Here is a 21,903-nt window from a genome sequence, read left to right on the forward strand (position 1 = left end):
GCAAGCCAAGCAACCCACTTTCCCAGCTGCTCTCGCTTTGCTGGTCTTAGCCTCCTGTCCCTGCCAAGCTTCCTTTTCTTCCGCTTCAATCTGCTTTTAAGCCTGTCAGAGTCCCTCCACTCTACAGCTGTTACTGAGTGGTCAGGGACAACTTTTCCATGTGAGACATGATGTTCGGTCCCAGGGGAACAGGCTAAACGTGTAGGTACAAGGAACTTGCAAGCTGTTTGGGGGGACTCCGCAGCATACAGGAGTGAGGGCGCATGTACAGGTCAGGGAGAGGCCAGCCATTCCGTGTATCGTCATTGCACTCCAGCAGAACCCCGAGGTATACAGAATTCCCGGGGTAGAAGACTGGGGAACGTTTTATTGCTGAGGATTGTCCCAAGGCACTCGTGCCCCTATATTTGCCCTTTATTAGGGCCTGGCTGGGGCTCCAGCCTGCATGAGAAATGAAGCTGGTCAATTCACAAAGCTGGCCAGGCACTTTGTGTTTCTCAGGACACAGGAAGCTGAGGGACGAAGAGAGGCAAGAAAATGGGGACTGTGCTCATTTAAGGGATAACAGTGAACCTCGGTTTCTGTGCAGCTGTCCGTCATAGCTACAACTAAAGTCAGATGAAACCCGGAGAATCAGAACTGAAGTCCCCAGGCTGGGGAGAGGCTCAGTCTTTGCCCTACAAACATGAGGATCTGAGCTCAGTACTCAGAAACCATGTCATTTAGGAGCTAAGATATGAAGATCGGAGTTCAAGGTGGCCAAACTAGGCTAAAAAGTAAAACTGTATTTGGGTAAGGGGGAGGGGAGAGAAAATACCAAATTTCACCCCTCACAACACATCTCTAAAGGAGGCACAAAGTACTTCCCACCAATGCACACAGGCTCCTCCTCCTCTTAGACTTTGCCCCTTTTACTCACCAGGCAAGGGGGGACAGAGTCCAGGCTTGACACATCTCTCATTTCACCAGGGCTACGATCTCAGCTTTATTCAGAATCAAGACGTCAGCCTCAGAACAACAAAGAAGCGCACAGCCCCAAAGACACAGGGGCTTTACCATGGAGTACCTTTCAGCCTTGAACCCCAATGGACTGCTGAGGTGATTTCTAACCCTTTTCTTTACACTTCAGTGCTGGAGATACGGGCAGACAAGGCTAATCTTAGCTCCTAGAAGACTCACTTCCCTGCCTCTACAGATTTATCCAACTCGTAAACGACTCTTGTTCTCTCCATAGTCTCTCCTTTGGCTCTGTAAACCTAGAACCTCTTAGCTACTCCACCCCCATCATTATCACTAAATTTACCCCCCCCCCTCCTTGCCCCTTCTGGTGTTTTCTTCCCAACTATCAGGTCAGTATCCACTATGGGCTCTGAGCTTGGCCGTAGGGTCTGGAACTCAGCTCCACCTCAACGACCCTTCCGTGTCTGTGATCACAAGCGGAGAGTCCGGAAAGGTCTGACAGCGGCCACCCGTGAGGAACTGCTAGATAAGGTAAGCGGTTAGGCTCCTGGAGTAGGGAAGCCAAGGGACTCAAAAATAGGAAGCTCCAGGAGAGCCAAAGATACAGAGAAACCCTGACTCGAAAAAGAAGAGATTCAGACCCTTTGTTAGTTTTGTTAGTGTGCACATGCTGGTGGAAACCCTGGGGCCTTCATTCCCAATGTAGGGCATCCTCAGGGTAGCTTCAAGGATGTTTAACCAGAGTCCTATCAAGATGCACCGCTAAGATGCAGCTGGAGCTGTCCAGCTCCTTCTCAACAGGGTGGTCTAAGGTAATTTGATCCCTAGGATAGGTGGGTTATTATTCAGAAGCTATCCCTAGAACCGAGTCTGCTGCAATCAGATGCATTAGAATGAGTCAAAGGGTAACTCAAGAGGGCCTCACAGGAGCCCGCGTAGCCTTGCCCTTCCTGGTCACCTGCCAGCTGAAGCCCTTTTATTTCCTATTGCTATTATTCCTAATTCAACCCTGACATTTCTTTCAACACTCGCAAGTTCTCACTTGGCACCCAGTGAGGCCTCAGAATGGTTAAACAGTGCTAACACTGAAAATAGTTATGAAAACAGGAAGGATGACATGGGAGGACACTGGAGATAAGAGAACATAGGCTTTACCTGTTTAGAGTTTGTTTTGTTTTTATTTTATTCATATTTGGAGTCAGAGTACAAACTGTTAAAGTCTGGTCTTAAACTTCTGGGCTCCAGTGGTCCCTCTGCCTCTGCCCCCTAAGCAGCTAGGACTGTAGGTGTTTTACTACACCTGACTATGTCTGATTGTCAATTAACACGAGTGGGAGTGGCTTAGAAGGGAGCAAGAGTAGATGAACAGGAGCAAAATGGGGGGGGGGGGGGAAGGTCTGCCTCTGGTGAGAGGCAAAACCCAAACAAAAAGAACCACCATGTTTACAAAGAATGAGATGAAGTAGTCACGTCTACAATCCCAGGACCCAGAAGGCTAACAGAACTGCTTGCTGAGTTTGGGAGCAGGCTGAACTACACAAATACTCGGCCTCAAAAAACAACATAGGGAAGGTGCCTAACTGATGGCCAACTAAAGAGAGGAGGGCATGGGATAAGACCTGTCCTTTGTCACCAACAGGTACTGGAGACCCTGCTGCTCAGTGGAGTGCTAACCCTGGTGCTGGAGGAGGACGGGACCGCCGTGGAAAGTGAGGACTTCTTCCAGCTGCTCGAGGATGACACGTGCTTGATGGTGCTAGAGCAGGGACAGAGCTGGAGCCCCAGGGTGAGAAGCCCATCATGGGCTGCTTAGGCCATCAGTCCTTTCTGGTTCTCCCCATCTTCTTCCCTAGCCTATCGCTGACTCTGGGGGCAGAGGCACTGGGGGCATTGGGAAATACAAACATTAGACAATACTGGGGAGGCAAGGGGGTCTGACCCGGCACTGACAGAACTAGATGTCAGGGTACGAAGGAAGGCCCATTCAATGATGGACCTCTGCGTCCCACAGAGTGGGATGTTGTTACACGGCCTAGGACGGGAGAAGCCAAAACACAGCAAAGACATTGCCCGCATCACCTTTGATGTCTACAAGGAAAATCCTCGAGACCTCTTCGGCAGCCTCAACGTCAAAGCTACATTCTACGGGCTCTACTCCATGAGCTGTGATTTTCAAGGAGTTGGACCCAAAAAAGTCCTCAGGTCAGAGAACATGTCATACCACCCTACAGATGGATAGTCCTTCAAGTTCCACCTCTTGTACCCACGTACCCACAAGCTCTCCTTTGTGAACGCTTACCCCCACCCCAAGCTTACAGACTCAAGGCCTCCTCTCAACTTTCACTAATCACGTGGTTTCCTCTCACCCCGCCCTTCAGGGAGCTCCTCCGTTGGACTTCCTCCCTGCTGCAAGGCCTGGGGCATGTCCTGCTGGGCATTTCATCTACCCTTCGCCACGTGGTGGAGGGGGCTGAGCGGTGGCAGTGGCACAAGCAGAGTCACCTCCATTAATAATGAAAAATGCTTGAGCCTGTGCCCTGAGACTGGTTCCACGAGACACCCGAGAGCTATAAGACACCATCGGATTTGGGGTCTGCAGTGTACTCGAGGAAACTCACCTGACGCCATCCTAACAGAAGCGGTCAGCACACTGCCTTGGTCCTCTAGCCCGCACATTTCCTGAAGGACGCTGCCCCTTACCTACATCTCCTGTCTTTTACTTACCCCGCAGACCCACAACCCTGTCCCCTGACATCCTGATCCACCATAACTGCTGCTACACCTAGGTTCTTACTGATCCTATCCCAAATGACCACATACCAATGACCACTGTCCCCAGCTTTGCCTTGAGATACCGTTCCCCTAAAAAATAAAAATATTCCCAAGAAAAATACAAAAATGTTTACCAGTGTGCCTAGAGCGGGGGGAACAGATGGACACAGACAAACAGGGATGAACAGGATCTGGCTACCACAGACCAGGCCAGCACTGAATTCTTGGCTTGGGTTTTTTTGTTTTTGTTTTTCAGCCTTGTTGGCATACCTTTAATCCCAGTGAGGTCTTTATGTTCTTGTGTGTAGGTTTACAGTTTTTGTTTTTTTTTTTTATTTTTTAATGATTTATTTAACTTTATTAACTTCATTAATGTGAAGGTGTCAGATCTCGTGGAACTGCATTTTCAGACAGTTGTGAACTGCCATGTAGGTGCTGGGAATTGAACCCGGGTCCTCTGGAAGAGCAGTCAGTGCTCTTAACCGCTGAGCCATCTCTCCAGCCCGTAGGTTTACAGTTTTGTGTGTGTTGCTACATCTTCTCCTGTAAGACTTGTGACTCCAATTTAGAGCAGAAAGGACAGGTAGGTCCCCTCACCCTCCCATCAACACTAATCCCCAGGCCTCGAGGCCTCAGTCTCCAAGGATAGAGTTCAATGCCTGTCTCCTCTTGGCCACAGCACTCTGCTCCTGTTCCCAAGCCGCTCGCCGCTTCAAGAAGGTAGTCAGGGCCACGTTCCGGGCCACATGGTGGCCAAAAGCATCTTGAATCAACTGCTGGTTCTGCTCTCCTGCAGTACATAGATTCATAAAAATGGGTTCATTTAAGTTACAAGAGCTAGTTACAAATAAGCCTAAGCTAAGGCCAAGCTCTCATAATTAGTGTCTCTGTGTCATTATTTGTGAACTGGTGGCCCAAAGAAAACACCAACTACAAAACACCTCACCCATTAAAAGCCAGATAAAGGGGAGGGGTAAAGTGCAGAGTCTGCAAAGAGAAAGAAAAAAGCAGACCAAGACTCAGAGCCAGACCATCCTCCTGATATCAGCTGATAACTCCTGATAACTGCAGGAGAAGGCAGTTTGGAGACATTACCCAGTGGCAGTGGGACTCACCCAGTTCAGCAGCAATATCCTTCCGGGCCCCTAAAGCTGCACCACTCCAGATGGCATCTAACACTCGGCTGCCATGGCGGCTACAGGCAAGAGCCACATACTGTCCCTGCATTGAGACAAGCAGGGTAAAGTCCCTCAAGGGAAGGATACAAATGTGTTTTGGGAGTGGGGGAGTAACTTCAGAAGACTCGAGAGGCACAGTTAAAACAGCACAGGAACTATATTTGTACCCTGCCTCCGGCTCTCAGGTCATCCTGAATGAAGTGCATTTTCTCTAAAGCAATAATGCAGGGACTAGAGCAGAAGTCTAACCTTTAGGGTCTTCAGCACACGGCGACGCTGCTTCTGTGTCACAGAGGGGCTAGTCAGGATGGCATCAAATACATGAGAGCCAGCAGGGCTTTGGGCCAGAGCCAGGAGCTGTGGTCCCGTCAAGGCGCTCAGACTCCGAAGTACAAGTCCAGGGTTGGAGAAATACAACAAATGCTGGAGCAGTAGAGACCCAAGAACGGTCACTTCCCTCAGAGCTCTGGCTGCGGCCATTTCTTCCTGGGAGTACAGTAAGACGAAATCAGGAGGCAGTGATCAGACCAGATGGATGAGCTCATCCTGAGAGTACTGTTGCCTTCTCTTCGAAAAGGTTAGAAATCGCAGCAACTCAAACACTAAGACGCCTGGCTCCCAAATAGTCACTGGCTTGGCCCCTCCCCTACCTTACCTGATGCTCTGCAGGCACTGCCCCCTCCTCCTCCGTTAGTTCATAGTAAACCTCATAAGCCAACAGAGAGGCAAAGAGAGGCGCACAGGCTACTTGCCGGGATGAGGGCTCTGCACAGTGGAATGCCTGGAGAGCAAGACAAAGCATAATGATGCTTAAGAACCGCCCATCCCTAACACAATGATGCTGTAGACAGGAATGCTCAGGAAAGGAGAGGCCTAACTCAACAGCAAAGGACACTCTGTGAGGGCAGAATCTCATTTGCCTTGTTCTGTCTCCCAGCCTCTGCACTTGTAGGGACTGAACCCACATTTATCTCGCAGAGTTCTCTAAATTCTGGAGGATCAATTTCATTTCAGAGCTGTTCTTGAACTCACTGTCTCTGTATCTATAACTCCATCAACATTAAAGCTCTCACATGCAAATGAGACAAATCCTAAGTAGCAGAATTAGATCGAGGAACGGCATGGATGGCTCACAAGTAGCACCCGCTCACCTCCAATAACAGCTGCAAGACCTGGGCTTGGTGAGTCCCAACCCTGCGGCAGGCTTCCACCAGAGCCACAACCACCCCTGGGTGGCCCTGGGCCAACACAGCTTCCAAGGCAGGACTCAGCTCCTCAAACACAAGTGACAGCTGAGAGGAAACATGGATTGAAGAATCGTCAGTCAATGAATGGTTAATGAAAAAGTTAATCAGAAAAAAACTTCCTACTTAAAAAAAAAGCTAGATAAGACATATAAACCATTGCCAACATCAGAATTTTCACTGTGCTATGTAAGACTCAGAAGAGGAGTCACCCTAGAGGGGAGAATTTAAATGTCCCTTCTCTACAAGTCAGGGAGAACCAAGGGCAGGCAAGTCTAAAATTAAACCTGCCTTCCACTCCATGTGTCAACCCAAGGGACCACAGGACACCCCTACCCTCCTTCCTGTGGTGAGCAACAGGGATAGGGGGAAGCTACAGCAATGGCTTCAGTGCCCCTGAGGATTTAAAGACAAGCAGCCACAGAACTTCTAGCTGCAAACTGGAACTAAGAGGACAGGCGGTCAGACCTGAGAAGCTAAAACAAATCTCAAGGAGAAGGGTGCCATGACCCTAATTTCTGGAAAACCCCCAAGAATAACTTCACATGGGCAATGGGCAGTAAATTGTCAGAGAGGCACAGAGACAAGCGTACAATAAAATAAGGCCCAAAAGTGATGCACGCCTTTAATTCCCACACTCGGGAGACAGAGGTAGGCAGATCTCTGTGAGTTTAAGGCTAGCCTGGTCTACAAAGTGAGTTCTAGGGCAGCCAGGACTACATACAGAAACCCTATCCCAAACAAACAAGTAAATAAACAAATAAATAATAAGTAAATAAGGCCCAGTGATTAACAGCAGAAAGAGACCAGGTCGCATTTCCAACTCACCAACTCAGGGGAAGTGACTGCATTCAGTAAGCGCTGCAAGGGGAAGTTAGCAATGGGATGTACAGCCAAGGAATGCAGCTGACCCTGGAAGTGATCCTCAAAGAGGCGCTGGAGCCTCGCTGGTTCTAATACCAGCAGCACCTGCTCCAAGAGTCTGGAGCTCGTCTGATCCCGGAGAAACAGGAGTAGAGGGCTAGCGGGAAGAAGAATGAGATGGGGCTGGAGCAATGGCTCGTTAGGTAAGACTACTACTGTTCCTGCAGAGGCCTGGGTCCTCTTCTGCCCTCCACTGCCCCTGCACACATGTGGTACAAATACATATACACAGGCAAAACACTCAGACAAATGAAATACAAATAAATAATTTTAAAAAAGCTGGTTTGGTGGTGGACAGCTTTAATCTCAGCATTCAAGAGGCAGAAGCAGGTGAGCTCAAGGCCAGCCTGGTCTATAAACTGGGATCCAGATGAGCTGGTGCTACATAGAGAGACCTCGTCACACATAGACAAAGAAGAAACTGGGGCTCAGTGGTTAAGAGGATGTTCTGCTCTTGCAGAGGACCCAAGAAGTTCGGTTCCCAGCACCCACAAGGCGGCTTCTAACTATCTACAACTCCAGTTCAAGGAGCTCTGACATACTTTCCAGTCTCCAAGGGCACTGCACGCATGTGGTGCACATATATACATATATAGGCACAACTTCATAAAAATAAAATAAAAAGAAATCTTTTTTTGTTTTGTTTTGTTGTTTTTTTGAGACAGGGATTCTCTGTGTAGCTTTGGAGCCTGTCCTGGAACTCACTCTATAGACCAGGCTGGCCTCGAATCAGAGATCCACCTGCCTCTGCTTCCCAAGTGCTAGGATGAAAGGTGTGTGCCACCACCGCCCAGCCAAAATAAAAATATATCTTAAAAGTCAGGCATGGGGATTAAAGTCATACACCACTTCCCAGCAGTAATTATTGTTAAGAAGATCAAACAGTCTAAACTTTATTCACATAGCTCCACTAACTCCATTCATCTCCCCAGCTGCAGTTACTCTTGAAGACCGACCATACCTGCCATCTGCTGAAGAATTACGAGAACTCAGGTAATCAATTATAGCATCACAGAGGTGAGCACAATGCTGAGGTAATTTGTGGTGTAAGATCTGTAAGGCCACTTGAAGACAAAAGCTGGAGATCTTGTCAGTGATAAACACTGTAGGAAGAGGTAGAAATAATTTAATAGCTTGTCCCAAGCCCATATCACCCGTACAATTCCCAAAACACAAGTAATAAGGAGGGCTATATACACAAAAGTGTCCATATAGAATGCCTTCTAGCACTGAACCAGACAGGCAGAGGAATGACCCTCCGTGAGGGTCGAGAAGATTACAATCTCTTCCTACTTTCCTTTTGTGAGGTTAACTGATCACTTGATGGGATTTAGAATCATTCCAAAAACTAACCTCTGGGCATGTCTGTGAGTTTCTAGAGTAGGTTAATTTGGCAGGGGAGAGCAGGACACGCAACCACCTAATATGTGGGTAGCACTAGCTGTGGTTGGGGTCGTAGACCGAATAAAAAAGAAAACACAGCTGAGCAAAGCATTTATCTACCTCTGCTTCCTGACTGTGGCTACAGTACTGCTAGCTACAGCCATGATAACAATGGACTAGACCCTTTGGCTGGGAGTCCAACCTCTTCCTTAAGTTATTTTGGTCAGGTATTTGTCTCAGCAACTTGTTTTTTTTTTTTTTTTTTTTTTTTTTTTTTTTGTTTTGTTTTTTGTTTTTTTTTTGAGACAGGGTTTCTCTGTGATTTGTTTTCCTGGAACTAGCTCTTGTAGACCAGGTTGGCCTCGAACTCACAGAGATCCGCCTGTCTCTGCCTCCTGAGTGCTGGGATTAAAGGCGTGCGCCACCACCACCCAGTTTCAGCAACTTGTAAATTAATTAATACGTCTTTTTACCTGCAATGTCCTTCAGAAAGCAGGCGCTCAGGTCCTGAAGGTGATTCAAGAAGGTTTTAGGAACCTCAAAATCGGTGAGCTTACATTCCCGAGCTGAGGTCTTTTGTGTTTCTAGAGAAAGATCAAGAGCATGAACAATAGTGAGATTACAAATAGCCAAATAGGAAGAAGTCCACAGAATAATAATGGCTCAACTTAGAGATGCAAGACAGAGGTAATACAACTCAATGTCTCTTGTGGATGAGTAAAAAATTATTTTAATTTTTCTAAGGATCTTCAACTTCCTTCCCTATGGTATAGGGATCATATTTCTCAGTCAGGTTTTTAAGGTAATCCAAATTCAGACCTCATTTATACTCTAACCTTATTTTCCAGAATCCTAAAATGACTGTACCATGAGACAATGTTAGTGGTCTCAGTCAGCATATTAATAAAATAGAGAATAAAATTTAAAAGGAAAGAAAATATCAGAAAAACAGAAAAGTCATCTTTTCTTGAACTTTTGTTTGAATTCAACACACAGAGAGACTAAAAACACATCAGGGAAGCCAGGCCACGGTGGCGCACGCCTTTAAGCCCAGCACTTGGGAGGCAGTAGCAGGTGGATCTCTGTGAGTTTAAGGCCACCTTGGACTATAAGAGCTAGTACCTGGAGTCGGGTGGTGGTGACCCATGCCTTTAACCCCAGTACTCGAAAGGCAGAAGCAAGCAGGAGGAACAAGCGCTGAAGGCCAGCTTCTGCTACACTCCCAAGTCAAAAACCAGCCTAGGTTATACGGGAGACTCTGTCTCAAAATAAAGTGTCAGGGCCAGTAAGGTTGTGGTAAGGGAGATTGCAGCTAAGCCTGACAACCTGAGTTCAATATACAGAACCTGAACGGTGGAAGGACAACTGACTCCCCTAAGGTGTCTTCTTCCCTCCAGAAGCACATGTATGTGCAGAAGGTACATAATTTAGTGTGTACACGTGCACATACATATTTTAAAAATTTTTTAAAAAATGAATTAATTTCTTACTCAGAGTTGTGGAAATAAAAATGTGAAATCCATTGCTTTAAGTGAATTATCTCTTCGCCCTGTCCTTATGCGAGTATAGACACACCTTTTCCTCTAGCTGTCTAGACACACTGTTCTTTGGCCTCTAGGCTCTGCCCCACTGTTCCGCTAATTATTCACGGCCAAACTCCACCATGAAGATTAACTCTTCTGTTTACTGGCTTCTGAACTCCCGAAACTCTCCTGCTCACCAAGCCCACTTCCTTTTCATAAAATACTTACCAGATGACTGGGAACCACGGGACCTGGTCCTCTCAGACTCCAGGAGAGTACCTCCTAACACTTGCAGCAGAGTTCTGACCACGAAGCTGCCATGCGTGTCTCCACAGAAGAAAAGAAAATCGTCAGACACTTCAGCGGCTAGTCCCAGGACTAGCTCCTCCAGGGTCTGCAAGGGACCATGCTTCCCATCCTCTTCCTCCTCCTCCTCGTCCTCCTCCGCTTCTGCAGGACTCCTTAGCAACCGAGGCAGCTGCAGCAAAGCACTTTGCAAAACGTGGACCCCACACCGATGACAAGCCACGAAGCGAAATTTGGGGCGCAGAGCAGCCCACACTCGACAGAGAGGTTTCAAAGGACTGAACCCCAAAAGTTCCTGCAGCATTTCGCTACCAGTCCTGTTCGTGGCCAAGGCTAGAGCCTGAGCCTCCACTTCCTTCAAAATATTGCGCACCATCAAGTCTGAAAACGCGAGGAAACAGACCGTTAGAGAGACGGAAAGAAGGATAAGGCTTAACCATCACTTAGCCAAGAACTCCCCGGGAATCCCTCTGAAAATTCCCTGCGTGGGTTTTACAGTTACTCCACGGCGTAGCTGCTCCTACCTCGTTCTTCCGCGGCGTCGGGAGCCTCTTTCAGCGCTGACAGCGCCCGTCGGAAATACCCGAGCGCATCGGGACTCAGGTGCGGGAGAGCCTCTGGGGCCTGCTCCCCACGCGCGGCCGCTCCCGGCGGCCGGGGACACCCATCGCGGCCCGGAGGGGGACGCCCGGAACCCGGGGCCACGCGCCCCCGACGGCCGGCACCCGGGAACTGGCGTCGAGCCTTGTGAGCAGAACGCGGACCCAGCCCCATGCGTGCTCCGGGACCTCGCCTCCTCCACGCTTCCGGGCAGCAGCTCCCACGGCCGCCGGCGTCGCACTGCTGACGCAAGAAGACGTCATAGCTCTGCGACGGCAAGGGCGAGCAAGGTGGGCGTGTCTACAGGGCGCGGGTTTGCGTTTGCGGGTTCCACTCCCTCGGCCCGACCCGCGATCTCCCGGGCTCCACTCGTTTCGCCTAGTTCTAGCTCATCCGCACCCGCACCGATTTCTGCCCAAGGCACGCACTCTCACTCTGACGTGGCCAGAATCAAGGCTCCGCCCCTTGGGACGATAAAAGTTGTCGAGCTACTGGTCTGGCGAACTGGACAGACAGAACCCCAGAGGCAGCGTCTGCGGCAGGTAAGGCTCACAGGCTCTGTCCACTTACAGGTCAGGGCTTCGCGTATCTCTGTGGACCTGCACCGGTAGCCAGAACCCCAGAGGGAGGGCCCAGGACTCTTCATGGACATACCTTGTTGGACTGACACGCCAGATTCCCCACCAAGTTAGCCCCACTCTGAGGGTCACGTATGGGTAGCCCCGGAGAGGCACCGCCCAGCCCTGTCCCTCCGAAAAGGACAACAGCCTGGCCTGAGACCTGCCCTCAGCTATCCACCTGTGAAATTTCTCTCCTTTCAAAATACTGCAAGCTTAGCAGAGACCTGTCTTTGCAGACAATCTACAGGATTCCTTCAAAGCGACTCTTAACTCCACAGATAACCCCGTTTGACGTGAGACATGGTAGCGCCTATGAAGGGCCAAGTGTGTGTGGTAACTGGTGCCTCCAGGGGTATTGGCCGTGGCATTGCCTTACAGCTCTGCAAAGCAGGGGCCACCGTGTACATCACCGGGCGCCATCTGGACACCCTTAGAGCTACTGCCCAGGAGGTGAGTGACCACCTGAATTTATCATTGTGATTACTACTCATCACTTGCCTGATCATGATATCTCCCCAAAAAAATCACAAATATTTACAGAGTACATACAGTAAACAATGTAGAGTTGAATTTTTCTGCCAAGTGGGGTTAAGCAGAAGAAAAGTCTTGGTTTGAGAGTTTCAGGTTTTGCGAAGAACAAATGTTGGGCCAGTGACTTCCTATGATTTAGGCAAGACTTGCTGAACTGAACCTGTTTCACTTCTTTTTGTTTGTTTGTTTTTGAGACAGTCTCTCTACATCTCTGCATAGCACTGGCTGCCCTAGAACTCACTGCATAGATCCAGGCTGGCCTCAAACTCACAGAGATCCTCTTATCTCTGCCTCCTGAATTCTAGGATTAAAGGCCAGTGCCACCACCACCCCCATGAGAGTTTACTTATTAACTGGATTTCAATAAAAACAATACTCAAGTTACCAAGTGATAACCAGATAACTTGATAACTTGGTAAGCAAAGTTACCAAGTGATCAAACGCAATTTTTTAAATCTTATTTATTTGTTTGTTTGTTTGTTTGTTTATTTATTTATGAGTGCTCTGTCTGTATGCATGCCTGCAGGCCAGAAGAGGGCATCAGATCCCTTTATAGATGGTTGTGAGTCACCATGTGGGTTCTGGGATTGAACTCAAGACCTCTGGAAGAGCAGCCAGTGCTCTTATCGGCTGAGCCACCTCTCCAACCCCTCAAACACAATTTTTACTGTTACAAGATAGCAGTCTTAACAGGAAGTCAGATTTAGAAACCAGTCATTTCAATGTACATGTGCACAGAATGTTTGCTCTAGGGTCTTTCGACAGGCTACCTGGAACTTGCTGTGTCGACCAGGGTGCCCCTCAAATTCAGAGATCTCTTGAGTGCTGGGATGAAAGGTGTATACCCCCACATGTAGTTTAAGAGAAGGCATTATTAAATCAAAACAACTCTGAGAGTCCATCTTACACCTGTAAGAATGGCCAATATCAAAAACACTGATGACAACTTATGCTGGAGAGGTTGTGGGGAAAAGGGAACACTTCTGCATTGCTGGTGGGAATGCAAGCTGGAACAGCCCCTTTGGATGTCAGTGTGGCAATTTCTCAGAAAATTAGGAAACAATCTTCCTCAAGACCCAATAATACCACTTTTGGGTATATATCCAAATGATGCTCAATCATGCCACAAGGACATGTGCTCAGCCATATTCATAGCAGCTTTGTTTGTCATAGCCAGAACATTGAAACTACCTAAATGTCCCTCGATCAAAGAATGGGTTAGAAAAATACGGTACATTTACATAATGGACATAATGTGGTACAATTACACAATCTCAGAGAACTTAGACAACAATGAGGACACTAAGAGAGACTTACATAGATCTAATCTACATGGGAAATAGAAAGTAGAAAAAGACAAGATCTCCTGAGTAAATTGGGAGCATGGGGACCTTGGGGGAGGATTGAAGGGGAAAGGGGAGAAGCAGGGAGGGGAGCAGAGAAAAATGTAGAGCTCAATAAATATCAATTTAAAAAAAAGAGAAGGCATTCTTGAGGTGGTTTTTATGTGTAATAGTGTTCTGCCTGCATGTCTCTTTGAGGGTGCAAGATCCCCCTGGAATTGGAGTTACAGACAGTTGTGAGCTGCCACTTGGTGCTGGGAATTGAACCTGGGTCCTCTGAAGGAGCAGCCAGTGCTCTTAACTACTGAGCCATCTCTCCAGCCCTCTTGAGATGATCTTTGAACAAGTCTTGAATAGGAATTAGGTAAAGAGGCCCAAGAGGGAATAATGGAATAATGGTTCTTAGAAAAACCATCAGCAGGGGCTGGGGTGCAGTTTGGTGGAAAAGTACTTACCCAGGATGTGCAAGGCCCTGGGTTTGATCCTGGGCACTGAAAACAAGAAAAAAAAAAACCCACCCCTGCAAAGGGTTTGGGTTTAATGCACCTTTAATCCCAGCACTCAGGAGCCAGAGGCAGAAGTCTCTATGAGTTCAAGGTCTACATAGTGAATTCCAAACCAGCCAGAGCTACACAGTGAGACCCCGTCACACATACACACACACACACACACACACACACACACACACGCGCGCGCGCGCGCGCAAACGCACAGCCAGTATGATGTACATGTCTATAGCACCCAGCACTGGAGAAGTTGTGTGAGGACTGGGAGTTTAAGGCCAGCTTGGGCTGTGTAGTAAGACCCCCATCGAAAAAACTTCTAGGTTTTCATTGTTTGATTGGTGATCCAGTTAGAAGATTCTTTTAAATGCGTGTGCTTTAGCTAGTTCATACTGGATTATGAGGGATTGACTTAAGGAAGAAAGACTGGAGGTCAAAGGAGCATTAAGACTTGCTGCAGTTTGAGCAAAGAAGTGGCAGGGCAGGACCCTGAGCTTGCTCTGGAGAGCAGGTGCTCTTCGGCCTCTAAAGTTGGTGGGGGCGCACTTTTGGGAAGCTAGGTAGAACAGGAAGTAGCAATAGTTTATGCCTGATAGCTTTGATTTTCAGTTACCAAGTCAGAGCATTGGCTGGGTAAGAATTCCGAGGGAGTAGTAAAAAGAGGGGCATGAGCATTGGAAAGGAAAAAAGAGAATAGTTACTTGTTTCTAAGAGTGGGTGTCATACCTTGTCTCTCACCCTAGAGTGGCAGAGGATTTACCAAGGTCCTGCATATGAAATCCAAGCTCCCATCTACCTGGCTCTTTTGCAAGTCTTACTGTGGAGAAATTTCTAAAATGGACACCAGGGGGAGCCATTGCACGCCACGTTTTCCCAGCTGTTGGCTGAGTGCTGTGTTTACCTTCTCAGATCCTAAACTCACTTCAGTTAGGGAAATGACAGTGCTCAGAACTCATACTCCCTCTTCCTCTCCAGGCACAGTCCCTCGGGGGCCGGTGTGTGCCGGTGGTGTGTGATTCAAGCCAGGAGAGTGAAGTGAAAAGCCTGTTCGAGCAAGTCGATCGGGAACAGGAGGGGCGGCTAGATGTGCTGGTCAATAATGCCTATGCTGGTGTCCAGGTATCCTTGGAACCTGAAACAACTCGACATCCCAGACCTCCCCAAACCCACCCTGAGTCTCTACCTCCATTTGTTGTCCCATTATCCAGCCCTTTGTAACTTCCTGCCTTCAGATGGCCAGTCAGTCACCCTCCCTGTCTCTCTGTCTTTCTTCTAGGCAATCCTGAACACCCTCAATAAGCCATTCTGGGAAGTACCTGCCTCCCTCTGGGATGATATAAACAATGTTGGACTCAGGTGTGTGTTTCACTCCCAGAAACAAGGTTCCTCCCCTTTAGGTTGCCCCAGACCCAGGGTCTTTGTTCATTTGTTTGTTTGGTTGGTTGGTTTTGTTTTGTTTTTTGAAAACAGGGTTTCCCTGTGTGATAGTTCTGGCTGTCCCGAAACTCACTTTGTAGACTTGTCTGGCCTTGACCTCAAAGTGCTCTGACTGCCTCTGCCTCCCAAGTGCTGGGATTAAAGGCATGGGCCACCACCACCCAATTCAGTTTTTTTAAACAAGATCTCACCCTTGCTCCTCCCTCCGTCTTTGCCCACCCAAGTACAAGTTCCAGAAGGGAGTATTCTCTCAGTGTTGCATGTATTCCGTAGGCTATGGTTTTAAAAATGCTTAGAAGGATGGCTCAAATTGACTAAATGGATGGACCAGTTAATACAGTATTGTTTGATGTTAGGTCGTAGGTGCCGCGGTAGAGAGAGAAGCTTACCAAGATGCTAAGGCTTCATTTTCCAAAGGAACAGAGGGGTACCGCCTTCTTGGAAAAAGATGACACCCAGCTAGCTTGCTCCAGTTATTTTATTCAAACATATACAAGGTTAATTGGAGCTGGGAAAGGTTCCAACTATCAAAGTCATCTTGTTCTTTCAGCCCATGAGAGCAGACAGTCCACACAAATCTCAGTCCCTTTTGACTGTGGCAAGCCATAATCAAAAGTAAGAATTCCAATTCTGCCAGTACTCTGTTCAGACCGAGGTCAGGCTCTTACATAGCACCAAGTACAGACTCCAGAGAAACAACCTTCAAGGTTTAAACAGTCTCAAAACAATTGCTCAGCTTCTACCGATCAACCCAAACATAGCGAAGCTTGGCTGAAACTTTACACTCCAAGCCAGACACAAAAGCTCCACTCTTGGGGGCTGGAGAGATGGCTCAGCGGTTAAGAGCACTGCCTGCTCTTCCAAAGGTCCTGAGTTCAATTCCCAGCAACCACATGGTGGCTCACAACCATCTGTAATGGGGTCTGGTGCCCTCTTCTGGCCTGCAGGCATACACACAGACATAATATTGTATACATAATAAATAAATAAATATTAAAAAAAAAAAAAGCTCCACTCTTTTGCTTTAAACCGGACATAACAGCTTTACATGGTGCTACAATGTGGGATGCATATGTGCATGTCAGGTCTTATCTCTTCATGCGTATGTATATTGTGCTTGGTCCTCATTCCTCTCATCCCCGCTGCCCTCTCCATTCCCCGGCCTCTCCAGTTGGTTCTCTCTCCCCAGTTAGTCCCACGGTTTTCAGTTTCCCTCTCTATTTTGCACTTCTCAGGCCTCTTCTTCCCTCTACAGTTCTCCTTATACCTATAAATATACATGTATATCCATGTGTGGGCACATATATACACACATGTAATTTTAGACCTAGAACCCAAATATGAGAGATAACATGGTATCTGTGTTTCTGAGTCTGGCTTGTTTTGCTTAATATAATGGTTTCCAGTGCCTGACGTGGTGGTGCACGCCTTTAATCACAGCATGCGGGAGGCAGAGGCAGGCCGATCTGTGAGTTTGAGGCCAGCCTGATCTCCTGTGAGTATCAAGACCCCCAGGGCTATACAGAGGGACCCTGTCTCAAAATTAGCAACAATAATAATAATTATATGTTTTCCACTTGTATTCATTTTCCTGCAAATGTCATGGTTTCATTTTTCTTTACAGCTGTACAAAATTCAATTCTGTATACATACCACATTTTTTATCCACTCATTAGTTGATGGACGTCTGTGTTGGTTCCATTTCCAGACTATTGTGAATAGGTCAGCTCTAGAAATGCAAATATCTCTGTGGTTTGTTGGCCTAGACTCCTACCCACGTGTGGGATAGCTGGGTCACATTCTATTTTCTGTTTGTGAGAAATCCCCACACTGGCTTCCACAGTCACAGCATAGTCACATTCTCACCAGCAGTGTGTAAGGGTTGCTCTCTGCCCATGTTATCACCAGCAGTGTGTAAGGGTTGCTCTCTGCCCATGTTATCACCAGCAGTGTGTAAGGGTTGCTCTCTGCCCATGTTATCACCAGCAGTGTGTAAGGGTTGCTCTCTGCCCATGTTATCACCAGAAGTGTGTAAGGGTTGCTCTCTACCCACGTCATCACCAGCAGTGTGTAAGGGTTGCTCTCTGCCCATGTTATCACCAGCAGTGTGTAAGGGTTGCTCTCTACCCACGTCATCACCAGAAGTGTGTAAGGGTTGCTCTCTGCCCCGTCATCACCAGCACGTGTGAATTATTTTCTTGATGATAGCCACTCTGCCTAAGATGAGATGGAGTCACAAAGCAGTTTTAATTTACGTCCTCCAATTGCTGTAGTTACTTAACATTTTTCTGGTATTTATTTTGAATTTGAATTTCTACTCTTGAGAACTTTCTACTTGGGCCATTTGCTCATTTACTGGCTGGCTGATTTGGTTTTTGTGTGTTGGTTGTTCCTGTTTTGTAATAAGATCTCATCTGCCCAAAGCTGGCATGAAATTCACTGTGTAGCCAAGATGTCCTTGAATTCCCCATTCTCCTGCCTTCGCCTCCAGAGTGCTGAGATTATAGGTTTGTCCCATTAACCCAGCTGACCAGATACGTGGCCTAATTCGCCCTGAACTATTTTATGTTTATAGTGCAAGATCCCCTTCCATTATGTTTGTCATGTGTAGATCACCCTTTCTCATCTGCCATTAATTGTATCAGTTTACTCCTTGGGATGTCCTATTCCTAATGAATTCCCCAGGTCCTCACCGGCTACAACACAGCCTCCTGTGGTGCTGACAGTAGCTACTGGGGACACAGGAAGCAACTGAGCCAGCATCCACACAATTCATTCCTTCTTCTCTGCCCCCTCTAGAGGCCACTACCTGTGCTCTGTGTATGGGGCGCGGCTGATGGTACCAGCTGGCAAAGGACTCATCGTGGTTGTCTCCTCCCCCGGGGGGCTGCAGCATATGTTCAATGTCCCTTATGGTGTGGGCAAAGCTGCGGTAAGGACCAGTGCATAGGAGCCAGGGAAACAGACAACAGGGTTGACAGTTGATCCAGTCCCCACTGGTGAGAATAGTAAGACTGGTGATCTTCAGCCCTCTCTCTGCCCTGATACACTGATAGTCCCTTTGCCTGGGCCTCCCTCCATCTGCCAGAGTAGGTATCAGATGTGGGAAGAGGAGTACCAGAAACATCAGGGCTCTCGAGAAGGATGGGGGCCGGGGATATCCTCGTGGACTGAGGGAGAGCAGAAGAGGAGGGTGAGTTAGGCAGTGTCCAGGCTCTCACGCTGCCCTCTTTCCCTCCACAGTGTGACAAATTGGCTGCTGACTGTGCTCACGAACTACGACGTCATGGAGTCAGCTACGTTTCTCTGTGGCCAGGGTTTGTGCAAACAGAACTGGTGAAGGAGTTCATAACAAAGCAGGAAGAACCAGAGGATCCTTTGTTTAAGAAGGTTGGCAAGGGCCGGGCAGTGGTTGTGCACGCCTTTAATCCCAGCACTCAGGAGGTAGAGGCAGGCAGATCTCTGAGGTTAAGGCCAGCCTGGTACAGAGTTAGTTCCACAACAGGCTCCAAAGCTCCAGAGAAGCCGTGTTTCAGGGGGAAAAAAAAAGAAAGAGAGAAAGAGAGAGAGAGAGAGAGAGAGAGAGAGAGAGAGAGAGAGGAAAAGGCAGTCTCTCCAGAAAGTACCAAGTATAAGCATGGCCCATGGCGGCAGACTGTCTGTAATTCCAGCACTCAGGAGGCAGAGGCAAGGGGATCTGTGCGACTTTAAGGCCAGCCAGGGCCACACAGTGAGACTCTGGCTGAAAAGAGAAAGAATAAATGTTCCCACTCATCAGGTGCTTACTAGGGCAGACACAGGCTGAGCATATACACACATATACATTTCTTCAAATCTTGTAAGACAGATAATAACTCCATTTTATAGATAGTGAAGCAGAAATCAGAGACGTTAAGAAACCTGATGCTGGGCTGGAAATGTAGCCCAGTGGTAGAGCATTTGCTTAGGTATAGGCTTGCTGGCACAGGCTCAGCTCCTAGCAATGAGTAATGAAGGAAGGAAGGAAAGAAACATGCTCCATAGTGCGCATCGCCACAGGAAAGGCTGTCTGACACCAAAGCCCACGTACTTGGCCTTGCCCTCATCTGCCCTAGAAGGTCCAGCACTAGTTGTAAGATCTGATCCTTCCATTAGTAGAGGCAATGGTCCTGGGTCCAGGGTCCAGGGCTCACATGAACATGGGAAAGGTGGCTCTGGTGTCGTTTAAGATATGGCCTTGCAAGTCCTGCTTAGGATTGTGTCCTTCTGGGACAGAAGGTGAAAATGAAGAAGGCACAGGCAGCGCTCTTGGAAATTAACCCCTAACTTCTCAACCCATTTTTTAGGCCAAATCAGATTTCTCATCTGCAGAAAGCACAGAAATGAGTGGCAAGTGCGTGGTGGCCTTGGCAACAGGTGACGACATTGGGGTGACAAAGTTCGTCTACAGGGCACTGACAGCGGTTCCTTATTTTGGTTTGGGAGGTGATTGGACGCTCTTGACAGTTTTGACTTTTGGAGGCTCAGAGGGTCAGGATTCCTGGTTTGAGGTGTGAGGCCTCTGAACTAGCTGCAGGGAGGCGTGGCCAAGAGCCTTTGCGTGAGCCCTGTCCCATTCAGCTAAACTCTGTCATTGCACACCTCCCAGCATCCACCATCCCTAAGCATATGTGTGCCCACAGACCCCAATATCCTGGACTTGAGCGGGAAGGTGCTGCCGTCCTGTGACCTTGCCCGGCGCTATGGCCTTCGGGATATAGATGGTAAGCTGTCACTCTGGGCCAGCCTTACCTGATGAACCGGACTGTTACCCCTTGCCCTCAAGTTGTCAGCCGGCACTGCGGTGTCTCGGGAGCAGGAAATAAGGGTCTAATTGTCTTTCTGTTGATCCCAGGCCGCCCTGTCCAAGACTATTTCTCTTTGGGCTACATCCTCTCGCATGTCTCCAGCCTGGGATGGCTGACCTCCTACCTGCCTGGCTTCCTCCGTGTGCCCAAGTGGATTGTCACCCTCTACACCAGCAAATTCTAAGCTCCTGGCCTGCTGTCCCAGCCAACCAGGTCCTCTTGTCACCAAGGCTCAGGTGTTGGGGCTGTCTCAGTGGAACGAGGCAGTCCTCTCGCACACCCATGTCCTCCTGGGAGACAGGGCCAATGCTGGGCACCTCTGGGGGCTCCAGTAGGCTCTTTGTGCCTTCGTCTTCCCTGTCCCTACAGTACTGAAAAGTCCTTATAAACAGAAGCTAATAAAGGTCTTACCTCCCCTTCAATGTGTTTGTGAGCTCTGATTCTGTGCTAAAACTGTAGTGGAAAGCGGCGGGCTGCGTCCCGCCACCCGTCTAGCTTTACCCAAAATAATTACATGGAAACTGTATTCTTTTAAATACTGCCTGGCCCATAGTTTCAACCTCTTATTGGCTAATTCTCACATCTTCCTTTAACCCATATTTAGTAATCTGGGTAGCACCACGAGGTGTAGCTTACCAGGAGAGATCTTAACCTGCGTCCATCTCGGAGAGGAGCAGCATGGAGACTCACTATGGCGACTGCCTGAAGCGTCTCCCCAACTCTCCCAGAATTCTGTTCTGTCTATTCCGCCTACCTAATTTTCTGTTCTCTTAAAGGGCCAAGGCAGTTTTCTTTATTAATTAACCAATGAAAGAAACATAGACAGATAACTCTCCTCCATCATAAAACAAAGCAGTAGATATTTGAGAGAAAGAGTCAGCAATGTCAAAAGATGTAGCTTCTCAGGCTGAGATGATTCAGTAGACACAGCTCTTGCTGAGCAAGCATGAAGACCAGAGTTCAAATCCCAGAACCGTTTAAAACTGGATGCAGTATCACCATGCCTGTATGGAATAGGAGACACAGGTGGAAGAATCCTGGATGCTCTCCAGCCACCTAGCCTGGTGTTCACAATGGCGAACAGCTAAAGACCTTGCCTAAACAAGGGAGAAGGTGAGCACCAGTAGCCAGGATTGACCAACACATGGAGCGTGTACCCAAATTCATATGCACATGTAGAAATACAACAGGTCCTTTAATCCCAGCACTGGGAAAACAGAACCAGGAGGATCCCTGAATTCCAGCCAGTCTGGTCTACAGAGTGAGTTCAAGCACAGCTAGGGCTACACAATGAGGTTCTGTCTCAAAAAAATAAAATAAAAAATTTAAAAGTAGGATCAGGCATGGTGCATGGCACACACTTTTAATCCTAGCACTCAAGAGGCAGAGATGGGTGAATCTCTAAGTTTTGAAGCCAGTCTTTCTATGTAGAGAGTTCCAGGCCAGCCAGGTTTCTTGTCTCAAAAAATAAAAATCAAACGGATAGGTCCTAAAAGGACTCCAGCCCCCCTCTTTCCTTCAGAACTGTTCCTGCCTTTCCTCACAAGACCCCTTTCTCATGCTAGGGGCAGGGTCTCTCCCCAAGCAGGACACTTGGTCTCTGTTTTCAGCATCTTTCCAGCAATGGCTGCTGCTTTCTACTGGGCTGTCTCTGCCCAGCACAGGCAGACCTCTTGCTGCCTTTAACTTCCTGGGCCTGGAAGAGAACGTGCTTCCTGATTCCAGGTAAGAGACAGAAGCACTATCAGGGGCT

The 21,903-nt window shown here is 48.1% G+C and overlaps 3 protein-coding genes across 3 annotated transcripts; 2 read left to right on the forward strand and 1 right to left on the reverse strand.

Moving 5' to 3' along the window:
- Positions 1-920: 920 nt before the first annotated feature.
- Cideb (cell death inducing DFFA like effector b) lies at positions 921-3,859 on the forward strand. The gene is made up of 5 exons (XM_038310209.1): positions 921-1,098; positions 1,350-1,491; positions 2,600-2,746; positions 2,972-3,162; positions 3,339-3,859. Exons 1-5 carry the CDS (start codon positions 1,058-1,060, stop codon positions 3,469-3,471), a joined length of 654 nt encoding a protein of 217 aa, XP_038166137.1. The 5' UTR covers positions 921-1,057; the 3' UTR covers positions 3,472-3,859.
- Positions 3,860-4,120: 261 nt separating this feature from the next.
- On the reverse strand, positions 4,121-11,117 carry Nop9 (NOP9 nucleolar protein). The gene is made up of 10 exons (XM_038310202.1): positions 10,815-11,117; positions 10,213-10,671; positions 8,935-9,045; positions 8,040-8,181; positions 6,983-7,175; positions 6,062-6,202; positions 5,566-5,691; positions 5,160-5,396; positions 4,848-4,953; positions 4,121-4,522 (listed from the first exon to the last, which is right to left on the reverse strand). The coding sequence occupies exons 1-10, from the start codon at positions 11,062-11,064 to the stop codon at positions 4,365-4,367; spliced, it is 1,923 nt and encodes a 640-aa protein (XP_038166130.1). The 5' UTR covers positions 11,065-11,117; the 3' UTR covers positions 4,121-4,364.
- Positions 11,118-11,165: 48 nt separating this feature from the next.
- On the forward strand, positions 11,166-20,572 carry Dhrs1 (dehydrogenase/reductase 1). Its single transcript, XM_038310562.1, has 9 exons — positions 11,166-11,432; positions 11,789-11,960; positions 14,863-15,006; positions 15,164-15,243; positions 18,124-18,256; positions 18,568-18,714; positions 19,650-19,719; positions 19,986-20,066; positions 20,198-20,572. Exons 2-9 carry the CDS (start codon positions 11,811-11,813, stop codon positions 20,332-20,334), a joined length of 942 nt encoding a protein of 313 aa, XP_038166490.1. The 5' UTR covers positions 11,166-11,432; positions 11,789-11,810; the 3' UTR covers positions 20,335-20,572.
- The last annotated feature ends 1,331 nt before the right edge of the window (positions 20,573-21,903 follow it).

Source organism: Arvicola amphibius, chromosome 13, assembly GCF_903992535.2.
Source record: "Arvicola amphibius chromosome 13, mArvAmp1.2, whole genome shotgun sequence".
Taxonomy (NCBI): Eukaryota; Metazoa; Chordata; class Mammalia; order Rodentia; family Cricetidae; genus Arvicola; species Arvicola amphibius.